This window comes from Selaginella moellendorffii, unplaced genomic scaffold (assembly GCF_000143415.4).
Source record: "Selaginella moellendorffii unplaced genomic scaffold, v1.0 SELMOscaffold_65, whole genome shotgun sequence".
NCBI classification, from domain to species: domain Eukaryota; kingdom Viridiplantae; phylum Streptophyta; class Lycopodiopsida; order Selaginellales; family Selaginellaceae; genus Selaginella; species Selaginella moellendorffii.
This window is the reverse complement of record NW_003314326.1, coordinates 566763-580743: the sequence shown is the minus strand read 5'-3', so window position 1 is coordinate 580743 and position 13981 is coordinate 566763. Positions and strand designations below refer to the sequence as shown.

The 13981-nt window shown below is 52.5% G+C and overlaps 5 protein-coding genes across 6 annotated transcripts; 3 read left to right on the top strand and 2 right to left on the bottom strand.

The window, feature by feature from the left end:
• Window positions 1–311: 311 nt before the first annotated feature.
• LOC112340508 (RING-H2 finger protein ATL7-like) lies at window positions 312–2769 on the bottom strand. Of its 2 annotated transcripts, XM_024659031.1 has the most exons (3): window positions 1386–2769; window positions 710–1207; window positions 312–649 (listed from the first exon to the last, which is right to left on the bottom strand). In XM_024659031.1, the coding sequence occupies exons 1-2, from the start codon at window positions 2216–2218 to the stop codon at window positions 1081–1083; spliced, it is 960 nt and encodes a 319-aa protein (XP_024514799.1). In that variant the 5' UTR covers window positions 2219–2769; the 3' UTR covers window positions 312–649; window positions 710–1080. The 2 variants fall into 2 exon arrangements, with proteins under 2 accessions (XP_024514799.1, XP_024514798.1); XM_024659030.1 differs by having other exon boundaries at window positions 710–2768.
• Window positions 2770–2930: 161 nt separating this feature from the next.
• On the top strand, window positions 2931–4615 carry LOC112340509 (RING-H2 finger protein ATL29-like). The gene has a single exon (XM_024659032.1). The coding sequence runs from the start codon at window positions 3307–3309 to the stop codon at window positions 4363–4365; it is 1059 nt and encodes a 352-aa protein (XP_024514800.1). The 5' UTR covers window positions 2931–3306; the 3' UTR covers window positions 4366–4615.
• LOC9649075 lies at window positions 4607–7704 on the bottom strand. The gene is made up of 12 exons (XM_002984942.2): window positions 7070–7704; window positions 6948–7005; window positions 6783–6878; window positions 6594–6707; window positions 6196–6522; window positions 6067–6141; window positions 5691–6013; window positions 5535–5634; window positions 5395–5454; window positions 5244–5330; window positions 5067–5192; window positions 4607–5018 (listed from the first exon to the last, which is right to left on the bottom strand). The coding sequence occupies exons 1-12, from the start codon at window positions 7204–7206 to the stop codon at window positions 4707–4709; spliced, it is 1815 nt and encodes a 604-aa protein (XP_002984988.2). The 5' UTR covers window positions 7207–7704; the 3' UTR covers window positions 4607–4706.
• Window positions 7705–8204: 500 nt separating this feature from the next.
• LOC9649074 (UDP-glycosyltransferase 85A5) lies at window positions 8205–9850 on the top strand. Its single transcript, XM_024659028.1, has one exon. It carries the CDS (start codon window positions 8409–8411, stop codon window positions 9822–9824), a length of 1416 nt encoding a protein of 471 aa, XP_024514796.1. The 5' UTR covers window positions 8205–8408; the 3' UTR covers window positions 9825–9850.
• Window positions 9851–9947: 97 nt separating this feature from the next.
• LOC112351737 (pentatricopeptide repeat-containing protein At4g02750-like) lies at window positions 9948–12056 on the top strand. Its single transcript, XM_024690113.1, has one exon. The coding sequence runs from the start codon at window positions 9948–9950 to the stop codon at window positions 12054–12056; it is 2109 nt and encodes a 702-aa protein (XP_024545881.1).
• The last annotated feature ends 1925 nt before the right edge of the window (window positions 12057–13981 follow it).

Here is a 13981-nt window from a genome sequence, read left to right as displayed (position 1 = left end):
ACCTTGCAGCTGCAGGCCGTAGAAGCCGAGCAGATTGTTGACGCCATTGTCATTGAGCTGCGTCAGCTCGTATCTCGTGGCGGGGAAGTTTTGCGGCATCACGTTCTGCGCGTCGGGCAGCGGCTCGATCGACTGCGAGGTTGCGGCGTTTGCAGCTCGGGCCAGCGCCCGGGCCTCGGACACCTGCTGGACGAGCGCCTGCGCCTGGATGCACTGCTGGAGCGTCTGCAGCATCCCCGCCTGGCCTTGCTGCAAGATCTGGATGCTTTGCTGCACAAGCAGAGCGAGGAACACGATTCAATTCAACCAGCTTTGAGCTTCCAGCTTTAAAGTTCATTCTTCCCACAAGCAAGCTTCCGATCAAGTCTTTCAGCACAATTCCCAAGTCTCTGTGTGTGTGTGTGTGTGAGTGTTTGTAAACTTGTGTTACTGTGATCAACTACGTGCTTGTCAACTTCAAGAAACAGGTGGCGTGTCGATTTTGTCCTTCCTTTTGGTGAACTTGTTTTTCTTTTCTGTTTCATGCGCTCACCTGGACTTGCTGCAGTTGCTGCTGTTGCGCCTGCTGGATCACCTGCAGCTGCTGTTGAACTTGTTGCAACTGCTGCTGCATCTGCTGCTGTGTCTGTTGTATCTGCTGCTGCGTTTGCTGCGATCACGAACAGAAAAAAGATGAGAGATTCAAGCAAGAGGCATTTTTTCCAGTTACCTGGATCTTGATGGGGAGGTTCCCAATGTGGGCAACCTCGACGGAGCACTGATTGAGAGCTTGCGAGAGGAGTGCCATGTTGGGCTGCGGAGCCCCCGCCATGCCGAGTTGATCACTCGCCGCCAGAGCTCCTCTCCTTTCCTAGGTCTAGGACAACACAAACTGTCTCTCGCCTAGCGGAATATCCATTCCCCCGCCGCTAGGGCAGAAGGAACGTCATCTAGGGCACTCGCATCTCCTTTTTCCCCTGTTCTCCCATTTGATGCCGACCTTTTACTGCTCGGATGGATCGATCGCATCGCAGCTGCAGCACGCAATCAATCCAATCTTTGATCCGTCCAGTCGCGCTCGGGTTTGGTGGGGGGATCCATTCAATCACCAGTCCCGAGGAGCACTCCTCTGTTTTTAGGGCTCTTATGGCCGCCGGCCGGACGCTGACACGGATCTCCGCAGGGAGAAGCGCGATTGCTGCGATTGCACCTCATCCGGCTGCTGGCACTGCGAGCATCCGGGCGATTGCCCACTGGCGATGAGATTGGTCAAGCTCTGGGAGTGGGGCATTCGCCCACACGCGATGGGCGACATTGCCGCGGTGTGAGAGAGGCTCCTCAATCTCCCCGGGGAGAGGAATTCCAGCCTCGCGGAGCCGGGATTGGAGCTGGAAGAGAGATTGTACCTTCCAGACGAGGAGCTCGTCGCCGCCACCGCCGCGAGTAGCCTCTCCTGGATCTCCAAGCTCTGGGCTGCCGCCTTGAACGACTCGGAATTGCGCGAGAGCGCCCGGAGGATCCGTCCCTGCTCGAGCTCTTGCTGGGATTCCAGATCCAAATCCTCGCTAGGGGTGGGAAGAACTGGAGGAGAGATGGTGGAATTCTCCGGGGAGGAGTCCCCCTCGTTGGCAGCGGCCGCATTGGCGGAGCTCCTGAGCGATGCGATCGCGGCGAGCGCTCTTTGCAGCAAATGCCCAGACACGGCATCGCGGCTGAGGCTTCGCCGGCACAGCGGGCAAGTGGAGTGCGTGTGGAGCCACGCATCGATGCAATCCGGGTGGAAGAGATGGCCGCAAGCGGGCAAGATCCGCAAGAGCTCGCCCTCCTCGAAATTCCCCAAGCACACCGCGCATTCCACCGGCCCATCGATGATCTTGCCCTTCTTGGTGGTAGCGCTGGCGCTGTTCTTGTTCTTGCTGTCGCTGCGATCCAGAGAGAACTGTAAGATTGGGAATTTCTGGAGAACCTCGGGGTCCAGGCCGTGGATGCGCGGCTGCTGGTGGTGGTGATTCCAGCCATCGCCGCCGCCGCCGCCATCGTGGCGTGGATTGGAGAGCGCCATCATCCCATCGCCCTGGTCGAATCGCTCCGTGTTGCATCGCTTGATGTAGATGACGAACAAGAACATGAAGAAGAATGTGGCGCCGAGGACGACGATGATGATCGCGACGCTGGTGCTCGACTGGAAATTCAGGCTGTAGGGGTATGTGAGCTGCGATGCCGATGGAGGAGCCGCCATAGCTCCCTCCAAGGAAGAAGTTCGAGTCGATATTTCGGCCGATCAAATCACCGCTCGTGAAAATCCGCCATAGCCACGCCAAGAAGAGGGAATTGCGAGCTGCTGCTCACCGCCAGAGATCATCGATCGAGAAGAGGAGTTGAAATGCAGGCGCCGATCGATGATGGAGGAAATGCTGGTGGATGGATCTGCGAGGCGCGCACAGGAAAGAGAGATTTCTTTTGGCAGAGAGAGAGGCCAAAGATTCATATCACGGAAAGGCAGCCCTACCTCTTTGAAAGGGAAGGGAAGCTCATCTCATCCTTTTCGTCGGAGATAATCTTTCTATTTTGTTTAAAGATTATTTCAAACGCACGCAAATCGTAGCCGTTGGATCGATCTCCTTGTGTCGGAAAGATTCTTGCGAATATTCTTCTGGCGTTTTACTGTAGTAGCGCCGGAATACAATGCTTTGGTCTGGGAGCATCTAGAAGGCCGCCATGGTAAGTTTAAAATCTTGATGGCCGCCAACGTAATGTAAGAAATAAAATTCCCTTACTAGAATTTTTTTTCAAGTGGCCGAGTGTTGGCCACGTGGCAGTGGGGAAATTTTGTCAACCAGCACAGAGCTACCGGATACGACTTTGGCAACAAAGCCTCTCCCCAATGCCTGGCGACTGCGATACTTCTTCTTCTTCTTCCAGGGGGAGAAATTAGGGTAGGGCGAGAGGGCGAGAGGAGAGAGGAGAGAGGAGAGAGGACGCGATGGAGCGCTCGGCTTGGCGTGTTGTGGATCTCTGTCTGGCGTGGCTAGTGAGGGATTAGGCTAGAAAGCCGTGCGATGAGAACAGCGGTGTCCGCGTTCTCTTTTCCGGTTCTATTTCTTGGATCGTATCGAGGAGGCGCTGCGAGGCCAGCAGCAACGACAAAGGGACGAGCGATCGCGGAAATCTGCGTGTGAACAGCGGCAGGACCAAGGTCTGGCTATTTAAGATCGGTATCCATCAGCCCGAGAGGGATTTCTTCTTCTTTCCGCGATTCGATCTAGATCCTTCCCATCATCGATCGATTTGGGCGATATTTCGCGAGAGCAGTGAGAGCTTGCTACAATGTCGTCGACCCCACCCAGCGGCCCCGGCGGGATGTTCTACCCGGGCGATCTCACCTACAAATTCAACGCGAGCATGGCGATCATCGTCGTGGTGCTCGTCACCACCTTCTTCTTCATGGCCCTCTTCGTGCTCTACATCCGCCGCTGCAACATGGTGAATGCCACCGGCTGGAACGCCGGCCCCAACGCTCAGCAGCAGCAAGGCCAGCAGCAGCAGCAGCAGCAGCAGCGGCACCGCGGCCTGGATCCCGAATCGCTGGAGAAGCTGCCCATCTTGAGATACTCGTCCATCAAATCCAGCAAGAAGGGGAAGGCCGGCCCCGAGTGTACAGTGTGCCTGCTCCAGTTCGAGGAGAACGAGCAAGTCCGCCTCCTCCCCGATTGCGGCCACCTCTTCCACGCCGATTGCATCGATATGTGGCTCGAGACCCACTCCACTTGCCCGCTCTGCCGCCGCAACCTCGACCAAAATGCCGTGTCCGGGCACCTGCAGCGCGCTCTCTCGGCAGTGGTCGGCTCCTTCCGCCGGGATCCAAACTCCAACTCCATCGCTGAGGGGCGGCGGGACGCAGCAGCGGAGGTGGAGGTGGAGGTGGCGGTGGCGGCGGATCCCGAGCGCTCGGTTCTTCGTGAAGATCACCAGCCCGACGAGGCGCTGGATGCCAGCCGGCGGCACGACCAGGGCCAGGCGGTGAGGACACTCTCGCGGCACTCGGAGTCGTTTAAGATGGCGGTGCACGACCTGGAGCTGATGGAGATCCGGGAGAAAATGCGAGCCAGGAGCCAGCGGGGACTTGCTCCTCCTCAGGTTGTGATCCACCACTCAAACAGCTTTGCCGGGCTTGCTCCACTCGACGAGCCCGACTCGTTGCCGGCTGCTCGCAGCCCGGATGTTTTGCGGAGGTCCGTCTCGGTTGGTTCCGGCAATCTTTGGAGTGGCGGCGGCGAGTCGTCCGCGGCAAGCCGAGGAGCAGCGGTCTCTGGATTTGCGAGGCGGAGCTTGAAGTGGCTGGTTGGTGGTGCTGCTGCCAAGGATGTCACAGCCCCATCATCATAAGTCCCCGCCCACCTCCGCTGCCTCCTAGTAAGCTGTACATAGCTTCCGGCTTGTCGAATCCGATCGAGGGAGGAAAAGTCGTCGTCGTCGTCGTCATTGGTTTTTGTGGCTGAGCTGAGCAACGCTGTTGTGAGAGTCGTGTGTGCACGCTTTCCGTTCGCGCACCTATGGTTTGGCTGGCTCACGCTCTTGTCGCGGAAGAAGCTTCTTTAAAAGTGAATACCACCCCGTGTTGCGTCTCTTTTTCTTTCAAGCTGTAAACTTCGCTTTGGGGTGTTAATATACACAGAGTTAGAACCAATAAATATGCTGTGAAGAACTCACTCGGAGAAGAAAACCATTTATCTCGTCGTCGTCGCGAGCTCCCTCACAAACACGTAGCCGAAGTTAAAGTCGTAAGGGATCCATTCCAGGTGTCGCTGCCGCTGCCCCGTCGACTTTCCATGCCGAAAGTTCCTCGCCTGTTTGTCAGATGCGTTGCGGATGATCCAATCCAGGAGCTTGCTCGAGGAGAGCCCGGCGTCGCGCGCATATGCCTCGACCAGCTTTGGCGCCAGGACTTTGCTGTTTTTGGTGCTGATGTTTGCGAGTAGAAAGTCTCTCTTGGCTGACTCGAGCTCTGTCTTGACAGACTTTGGAGTGTAAGCTCGCACCTGGAACAGAATGTGAGCCAGATACACGCAAGTAAACGGGAAAAGTACCGCCGGATCGGAGCGTCCTCCGGAGCACAGCGCAAAACAGATCAGTGGCTCTGGCGTGTTTAGTGCATAAGCTCGACGTTCTTCCGATTTGAACTTGGTGAGGGGTCCGAAAAGCGTTTGAAGCCACTGCACAGAAGGACTATATTTCTGTCAAGTTGCAAGTGGGATGGCAAGAACCTGTGCTGGACGTTGAGAGCGGCAGCCAAGAATCGAATTCTCTATGGTACACGCGTTTATAGAATATGAACCTACTTTATACGCAGCCTGAAACATGGGGAACACGAACGCAATTTCTAAGCAAGAAGCTGGTATGGTCTGGTGGATGTACCTTTTGCAAAAGAGAAGCCCTTTTAAGATTACTGCGAGGGATTCCATATGCCAAGTATGCCTGCAAGAGACGTCATGTCCGCACGTTAGTAGGAGCGAGAATCTTGATCAGGTGAGTTAAATCAGAAGAGATTCTCGTACGTGCATCACCAGCGCGTTATGGATATTTATCCAAAACGCTAGCTTTTCGTCATGCTTCATTTCACCCGGGTGAACGCTCTCAAGCTGCTCGACCATTGATCTGTCGGCCGGTATGTCAGCCAGCAGCAACAAAACACCATCATTAAAACCACTCACCTGAAATTCCGCAAGGCCTGTGCTGCGTAAGTCAAACGCTCCTTGTCCACGCGAATCCAGGGGACTTCGATCATACTAGTTGAACAAGTCACTGATTCTTTGGACAGCGGACTCCATCCTTCGCTGGATACATCACGAGAAGTGCCCGTTGACGACATTGACGATGAAGAAGGTGGAGATAATGCATCTCCAGTGGATGGCAGCGGCGGATCAGCTAGTTTACAGTAAATGGCAGCCATACAGCGCACCATTCGTTCCGACAGTTTGTTCGGAGAATCATAGAATTCCGTTAAGTTGCGATCTGGTGCTGCGTCTTGCAGCGGCTGCACACGTAAAGCCAGAAATTGCAGAGATGATACAGCGAAACGGCTTTTACCGTATGAGGATCACACGCCAAGGCCCAACCCCGCGGACTCGGAACATCAAATTCGGAAGAATACACCCGAGTTTCCTGGCCAAGATAAAGAGCAAAAGGTAAAGAAAGGCTTTGAAACGCATTGCTTACGTTTTCCTGCTCCTCCGCAATGCGGAACTTCCCGCCAAGGAGCGACGCATGCCTTGTTTTCGAATGCGCATATGAGACAGCATCTTGTAGAGATTGGCAGCCCTGGGAAGCATGTCGTCTATGCTGGAAAGAATAAGCTTTCCTTGGCCTGTGTCGGACGCTGACGTTATGTTGATGGTCGCTCGACGACAGCAGACGCATTGGAACGCTGGCATCTTGTGGAGTCCCTCTGCCGTCGAACACTTTCCGGTACAGTGAGAGTACGTGCTTCTCCAAGTGAACCACTTCTGACTCGAGACTTGAAATCTCTTTGATGAGCTCCGTGATCTGCCAGGCGGACAAAGGACCAGTTTGAAAAAACAGAAATATAGTACAGTTTAATGCACCACTCCACTCACCTGAGGACTTAAAACTCCAGACGATAGTGGCTCACAGCAGGGCGATGTTAAGGCCTTCTCCAGCACCTTCCGTACAGTTTTCTCAATCTCAAGCTGTAGCTGGAGCTCATGAACCTGCGGAATTAAAAGCACCAATTGATGGATCACGTAAGTGAAATAGAACTTCTTTGTTAAACCATCGCTACTTACGTCCTTCTCTAAGCTCGCTCGCTGGCTAATTCTCGTGTCAACATCGCTCCTTTTCAGCATGTAGCTCCACCCTCTTGTTTTATCCGGCATAAAGACCTGGAAAAAAGTTTTTAGAAGAGAAGAGGGAACTAGCGATGAGAGTGAGAGCGTATCGGCGTTGCTCACCTCTTTGTATTGAAAAGCCTCCCCCCAACCACCAGACGGGCGTTGATACACCGGCGCACTGCTCCAGCTCACGAGCATCAGCTTTTCCAAAGTTATCAACCAGTGTCGCGAGAAAGCCATACCTCATAGATCGCGAGTGTCGTCTCGAAGCCGCAGCAGCACTAGCAGCATTGGCATCGACGAAAGAAACGCTATCGCGCAGCGAGAAGTGATGATCATTCGCGGAGAAAACGTCGAACTGAAACTCTGGCGATTCCATCCCCTTATAATCAATCCAGCTTGGAGCCGAGCGCCTGGATGATCACGACGAGAGCTCTCGATTCTTGTTCCGCGCCGCATTCCGGAACTAGGCAGCAGTTACATCCACCTAACTAACGCCATTGTCTTGGCTCGGCGAGCACGCCCCTTCCTTCTTCCCGGAAGAAAAGAATCACTGCCCAGCCTTTCAATATTTCCAGAGCTCGCAGCTGGATACCCGCATTGCGATCCCAAAAGAGGAGAGATTCCGGCCTGGAGCGCTCGAAATACGTGCCCGCGCTCGGGATTCCATCGAAATAAGCAAAGATCATCGCGATCCCATGCCGATGGAGCCGCCTGCTTGCCTGGAGCGCGACGATACCACGAGATTTGGCTTCACAAACCTGTGCCGCGCAATGAATGCGCCCTAGCGATCGAATCGACCTAGCTCCTTCCGGCCAGCGCCAGCGCCTGGAATGTGTTCATCATTCCTTCTTTCATTAGCTAAGCCCTCGTTCTTTCTCTTCATGCGCACGAATATTCGCAAATAAATTAGTAAAAACGAAGACCTTTTAACCTTTTACTGGGGCGGCGTCTCTTTGACATTAAATGCGTTCTTTCTGTTCGCTTCTTCCATTCCATACGTGTATACATACGCTGTTTGTTTGCGTGCGTAGCTGAGTACGAATATAACGCGGAGAAGAGCTGTCGGCGTCGCTGGCTGGTGAGAGGTCTCGGGCTCGATTCGGTCGATAGCAACGCTAATCGGAAAGATTCGCGTGGGAATCCTTCCAAACTATGAAGCCTCCGCCGGCGCACCGTCACAGTCAAACCTTTTAATCGAGGGCTTACAAACATTTGAATTGACAATATTCGTCACAGAGCGGGAACGATGGGCTCCAACACAAAGTTTCATCGACTGCAAGAAATATTTAGCTCCATGTCTCTTGGAACATAGTGTTGTTGCCATCTTGAGGCAATCCTTGCAGCCCAAAGGGGTCATTTGGATAAAGTGGCTATATCTTTCTAGGGGGATTTAGAGTATATCTTGTTGCTTTGATGCCATGCAGTCATCACTCTGCAACAAGAAGAAACTTCACTAAAAATCAAGTCTAGAAAAGATTCGTGTTTTCCCTGTCGTTTTGCATGGCTCGCTTGTATCCACATATATCACACCTCAGCCGTGCAGCACTTTTCTCCTAGTACTAGGGCAGCGGCAAAAGCATGTCGAAGAAACATCCGCAAGCTTCCATGGCTTCTCCACACTTGGTTGTGGTTCCCCTGCCGCTCTATGGCCACATATCCCCAATGCTTCGATTGTCACTCCAGCTCGCATCACTGGGAAACAAAGTTACCTTCATCGCCAGCGGAAGAACACAGGCTGCCACGCTCTCGGCATTCGAGTCGAGCCTCTCCCACATCGATGACGCCGAAACGGTGCGTAGCGGGCTTAGCTTTGAGTTCATTCCCGATGAAGACAGCGTCGAGCTCGAGCAAGGCGGTGAGGAAGGACTCTGGGCCGTTTTGCGATGGATGAGCGCGCAGCACGGTACCGTAGATCAAATAGTCGAGTCGTCCGTTAGCCGCCACGGCCAGATCTCCTGCGTGATCCTCGACTTCCTCGCTCTCCACCTCAGGGACGTGGCTGACAAGCACAATGCTTCAGTGGCTTTGTTTTGGACGCCATCTCCGCCTTGGCTACTTCTCTGTCTCCAAGTAAAAGCTTTCGTGGATGGCGGCTATGCACCTCTCACGCCTTCCAATGCTCTCTCCACTGTCTCGGGCCTCACCGGAGTTCCAGCTCTGTGTAACTATATGGACGTTCCAACGGCCCTGCTCAAGCCAAGAGATCAGCAACTTGAAAGGACGCTAGAGCTGGCACAGTACCTGATCGAGGCACCATGGGTGATCGTGAACACGATCCCGGAGCTGGACTCTCAGTCTCTTGCTTGCATCCGCCAACTCGGAGTGAAGCTGGTCACACTCGGTCCTTTGCTGCCAATGGATGATCCGGTAGCTCCGGATGATCTTCCAATCCTTTCCTGGCTGCACGAGAAACCACCTCTCTCAGTCCTCTACATCTGCTTTGGAACGCTGGCGGAGCACTCCGCGGAGCAGCTCCAGGAACTCGCCAGCGCACTGGAAGAACTCAACCAAAATCTCTTCTTCCTGTGGGCTTTGCGTCGATCCCAGCAGCCGAGCTTGAGCGAGGAGTTCCAGCGAAGAACTTCTGCGAGAGGTATGGTCGTTCCTTGGTGCTCGCAGCTCCAGATTCTCAAGCATCCCTCGATTGGTGGATTCGTCACGCACTGCGGCTGGAACTCCATCCTGGAGAGCTTGAGCTGTGGAGTTCCACTGGTCGGCTGGCCATCTATCGCGGAGCAAAGCCTCAATGCAAAGTACCTGGTGGATGTGTGGAAGGTCGGCGCCAGGATCATCTCTCGCAATCCAGATGCCAGCACCAGGTTTGTCACTCAATCCGAAATATCCGACGCCATCGCCACTGTGATGATCGCCGAAGAAGGGCGCGAGATGAGGAGACGAGCTCGCGATATCCAGAAGGCTGCCGATCGAGCAATGCGATCTTCCCTAGTCGAGGCAAGACGCTGGGCACAAAGTTTCAAAAGTGCTGGGAAGTAGGGCTCTTATCCTACCTGACAAAGAATATTCCTTCTGAATAAAGAATCTTTCATGGTTTGCTTCTTCTTCCTCGTGACCGGGAACGATGCGCTTCATCTCATCCAATCCTGTAGCTCGCTCACTATGCTCGAGAGCGCCCACAGAAGAATTCAGGGCCTCTTGGAAATGGAGGAGAAAGAGGAGGAGGCGATTGCGATTTCCAACAGATTGATCGAGATGTATGGGCGATTTGGGACCGCCAGGAGCGCGCGGCGAGTATTTGATGGATTGGCCGGGAAGAACTGCTCGTCCTGGAAGCTGATGCTTTCGGCCTACTCGCGCAACGGAGATTTGAACCAAGCCAGGCAAATCTTTGACGCGATGCCGGAGCACAGTATTATGTCCTGGAACACAATCCTTGCCGCGTATGCAGATAATGGCTTTCTCGATCGAGCGCAAGAGATATTTACCTCCATGAAGCAGCGAAACGCTGTCTCGTGGAACACAATGTTCTTTGCAAATGCCAGAAATGGTCACCTTGATAAATCAAAGCGAATCTTCTTAGCGATGCCACAACACAGCGTGGTATCTTGCACGGCAATGCTATCGGCATTAGCACAAGCCAGTAAAGTTGAAGACGCTGAAATTTTGTTTGAAAAGATGCCCGAAAGGAACCTCGTTACGTGGAATGCCATGCTTTCAGCATATGCCCAATCTTGTCATTTTGATAAAGTAGTGTCATTCTTTGTAGAGATGCCCCTTTTAAATCTCATTTCTTGGAATACATATCTCTTTGGACACATACAAGCTGGTAACCTTGAAAATGTAAAATCCATTCTGGACAAGATACCCGAAAAGGATGTAATCTCTGAAACCACACTACTCACAGCATATGCCCAATCTGGGCATATAGAGTACGCGAAAGAAATATTCTCGGGCATGGAGCACAGGAATCTCGTCACCTGGAACGCAATGCTCACGGCATACACCGTGGCTGGCAAGCTTGAAGAAGCAAAAAGAGTTTTCGATGGGCTGCCAGAGACAAACATTGTGACATGGAACGCGATGCTTTTCGCGTATGCCCGGCTTAGGCATATCGAGGAGGCCGAGAGGCTCTTCGAGAGTATGCCGGCCATAGATCCCTTCTCGATCACCACCATCCTGGGTGTTCTTGGCGGCCGGATCGATGGCCTCCGCCACTCAAGGGCGCTGTTCGATCGATTGCCACAGCACAGCCTCGTGTGCTGCAACGCGATGCTCGCGATTTACTCGCAGCATGGGAAGATCCAAGAGGCGGAGCGTCTCTTCTTCGATGAGATGCGCGAGCGGGACATCGTCTCTTGTGGATCGATGCTGGCGCTCTACTCAAACTCCCAGGATCGCGGAAGAGCTACCAATCTCCGCGCGGCCAAGGCAATCTACGATCGAATGCCGCGGCACAATCTCGTCACGGCCACTGCGATGATCGATGGTTATGCGGCGACCGGCGATCTGGAGTCGGCATTGTGGCTGCTTGATTCCATCCCGGCCAAGGATCTGGTGCTGCTTACCGCGGTGCTATCCGCGTGTGCCAAGATGGGCCTTGTGGAGGAGGCCCGGAAGATCTTTCACCAAGCCATGCCCGAGCACGACATGGCTTCCTGGAACACATTTGTGTCAATGCTCTCGCAAAGCGGCAGGATCTACGAGGCAAAGGCGATGTTTGACGAATTCCCGGAGAGGAATCGCGTGTGCTGGACCGCGATCGCAGCAGCGTATGCCCAGAACGGGCATTTGGATCAAGCAAAGACGATCTTCGATAGAATGCCCGATAGAAATCTTGTGGCGTGGAGCTCGCTTCTTGCTGGATTTACCGATGGGTCGCGACTGGGAGAAGTGATGACTCTCTTCGATGCGATGAAGCTGCTGGACGAGATCGGTGAGACCATCTTCGTGCTGGTTTTGAGCGCTCTGAGCCAGGCCGGGAAACTGGAGGCTGGGAGATCGTGTTTCTTGTCCATGATCGGGGATTTTGGAGTGGAGCCGTGCAAGCAGCACTACTCTTGTCTGGTAGATCTTCTTTGCAGGGCCGGTCACCTCCGCAACGCTCGCGAACTTATTTGCAGCATGCCATTTGTTCCTGATTTTCTCGAGTGGACAACGCTGTTTGGAGCTCGTCGGAATCATGATGATGTGAGGGCCAGCAACAAGGAGCAGCCGGGAAAGGATTTTGGATTGAATCCCAGAGCTTTGAGTTTGCTTGTACACTTGTAAGAAGCGTACGTAGTTCCAATAGAGTTTGGAGAGCCACCGTCACCTCCGTGGTGGTCCTGCATGGTTTATAAGAAAAATGAAATGTTAGATGGGAGAGCCTTGAGAGAAAGATGCCCATCGTCATTAAATCTCTGATACTACAGCCCCGTGATTTTGAGTTAGTGAGTGTTGACGCATAGGAGCTTCTCAATAGAATACTCTGATACAATCCTAGAAAACCAAAGCTTTTGCCAAATACAATAAGACTTCCCACCTGGAGCATTTAACACTGTCCCCGTCAGGTGTTGAAATCAGGAAATCGATGCAAACCTGAGATTGATAAACTTTGCAATGAAAACAATGAACTTGGGAAAATACCATGAGACATAACAAGAAAGTGAAAAACAAGCAAACTTACAGATGTACTCTCCTCCAGTATAACAAAAGATCAGCCTCCCTGCATTACACATCCTGTCCAACAACTTTTGTGCCTTGGTTGTGGATGCAAACAGTCCAAGTTGGTTTTAATCCACGTGAGATTGATTTACGTGCCTGGCTTAGCTGTTCTCCTCTTCTTTTTTTTCTTGTCGCTCCTGAGCTCCTTTAGCTCACCAAATGCACCTCTAATGGCCTGCTTGCAGTAGAAGTGCTGCCCACCAACTTGCACCACCAAGGAGATGCCATGCACAAATTCTCCAGTGAATCTTTTTTAGTCCTAACTTTGCAGTTGTGGTTTCTGTGTCTCTCATACATTACATTGTTCTCAAACATGCCTAGGAACACCACTGGTCTATAGTTGTTCTTAATGTATACCAAGATTCTCCAATCCAACTTGCCCAAGAAGGTGGTGGGCTCTTTCTTGCACCAGGAGCTCCCAGTCACTCCAATCCAACCTATTAGAGAACTCTCTTAGGACTTTTAGTATACTTGAGATTCATGAACAACTCCAAAATTTCCCCACCCATAGTGACAGACTCTTTAATAATTCTTTAGCCGCTTCAACACACAGGACGTGTCCTCTAGTAACTCCTCCATGCTTAGGGCCACTGTGTTCCCACAACTGGCTGCAAGATTCGCTTGCTAGCTCACCACAGGAGGGTGGTATGCCTCTTCTTGCATTCAAACTCCTCACTGACTGCTCCAGCTCATTAGAGATATTGTCCAACAACTTCTCCAAGCTCAAACCATTGTGTTTTAACAATTTATCCACTCTCTAGACATCCTATAAAATTGGGCCAAGCTCTCCAAACTCCCAACAAACACTCTAGATCTTTTCGAACAAACTTAGATGGAAACAACAAGGCTTAGGAACACCATTGAACTATGGCTGTGTGCAAGTTATAAAGAGATTCTTTACCAAGAACCACTATTTGCTAGCCGACAAAGTGAAGATCATGGTGGATAACAAAACTTTATTCCACTCCTCCACAAACTAATACTTAAAAATTATATGATAGTTCATCCTCTTACAAGAATTCAACTTCGGAAGTTTGTGATCATCCTCGGTCTCAAGGATTCGGGTAAGACCGCCACGATTCACGAGTTCCGCCATAGGGAGAGCGTGGGACTTGTCTCAGGGGTGTCTTCCTACATCGATTTGATGAAGAGTTACAACATGTCTGCTGCGAACTTTGCCTCTTTGGGACAGAGAACTCAAGTCGATGTTAAACTTGGCGGCAAGTGATCATGGTCACCACTCCTGCTGCAGCCGTCTCGTATAGCAAGGAACGGCCTGATGCGATGGAGATGGTGTTTCAGGCCTTAAGTGCCTACTCCGTGAACGTGGTGGGGTTTTCACTTGGTGGCTACATCGGTGCCTTCCCAACGATTTTCATCGACGAAGCCAACGTTCTTCGATACTGGGGTCCTCGCGAGCTGGAGGAGTTGATGCGGCAGGTAGTCAGGATCTCCAAGCAGGAGTGTGGAGCAAACATTGTCTTGCTTTC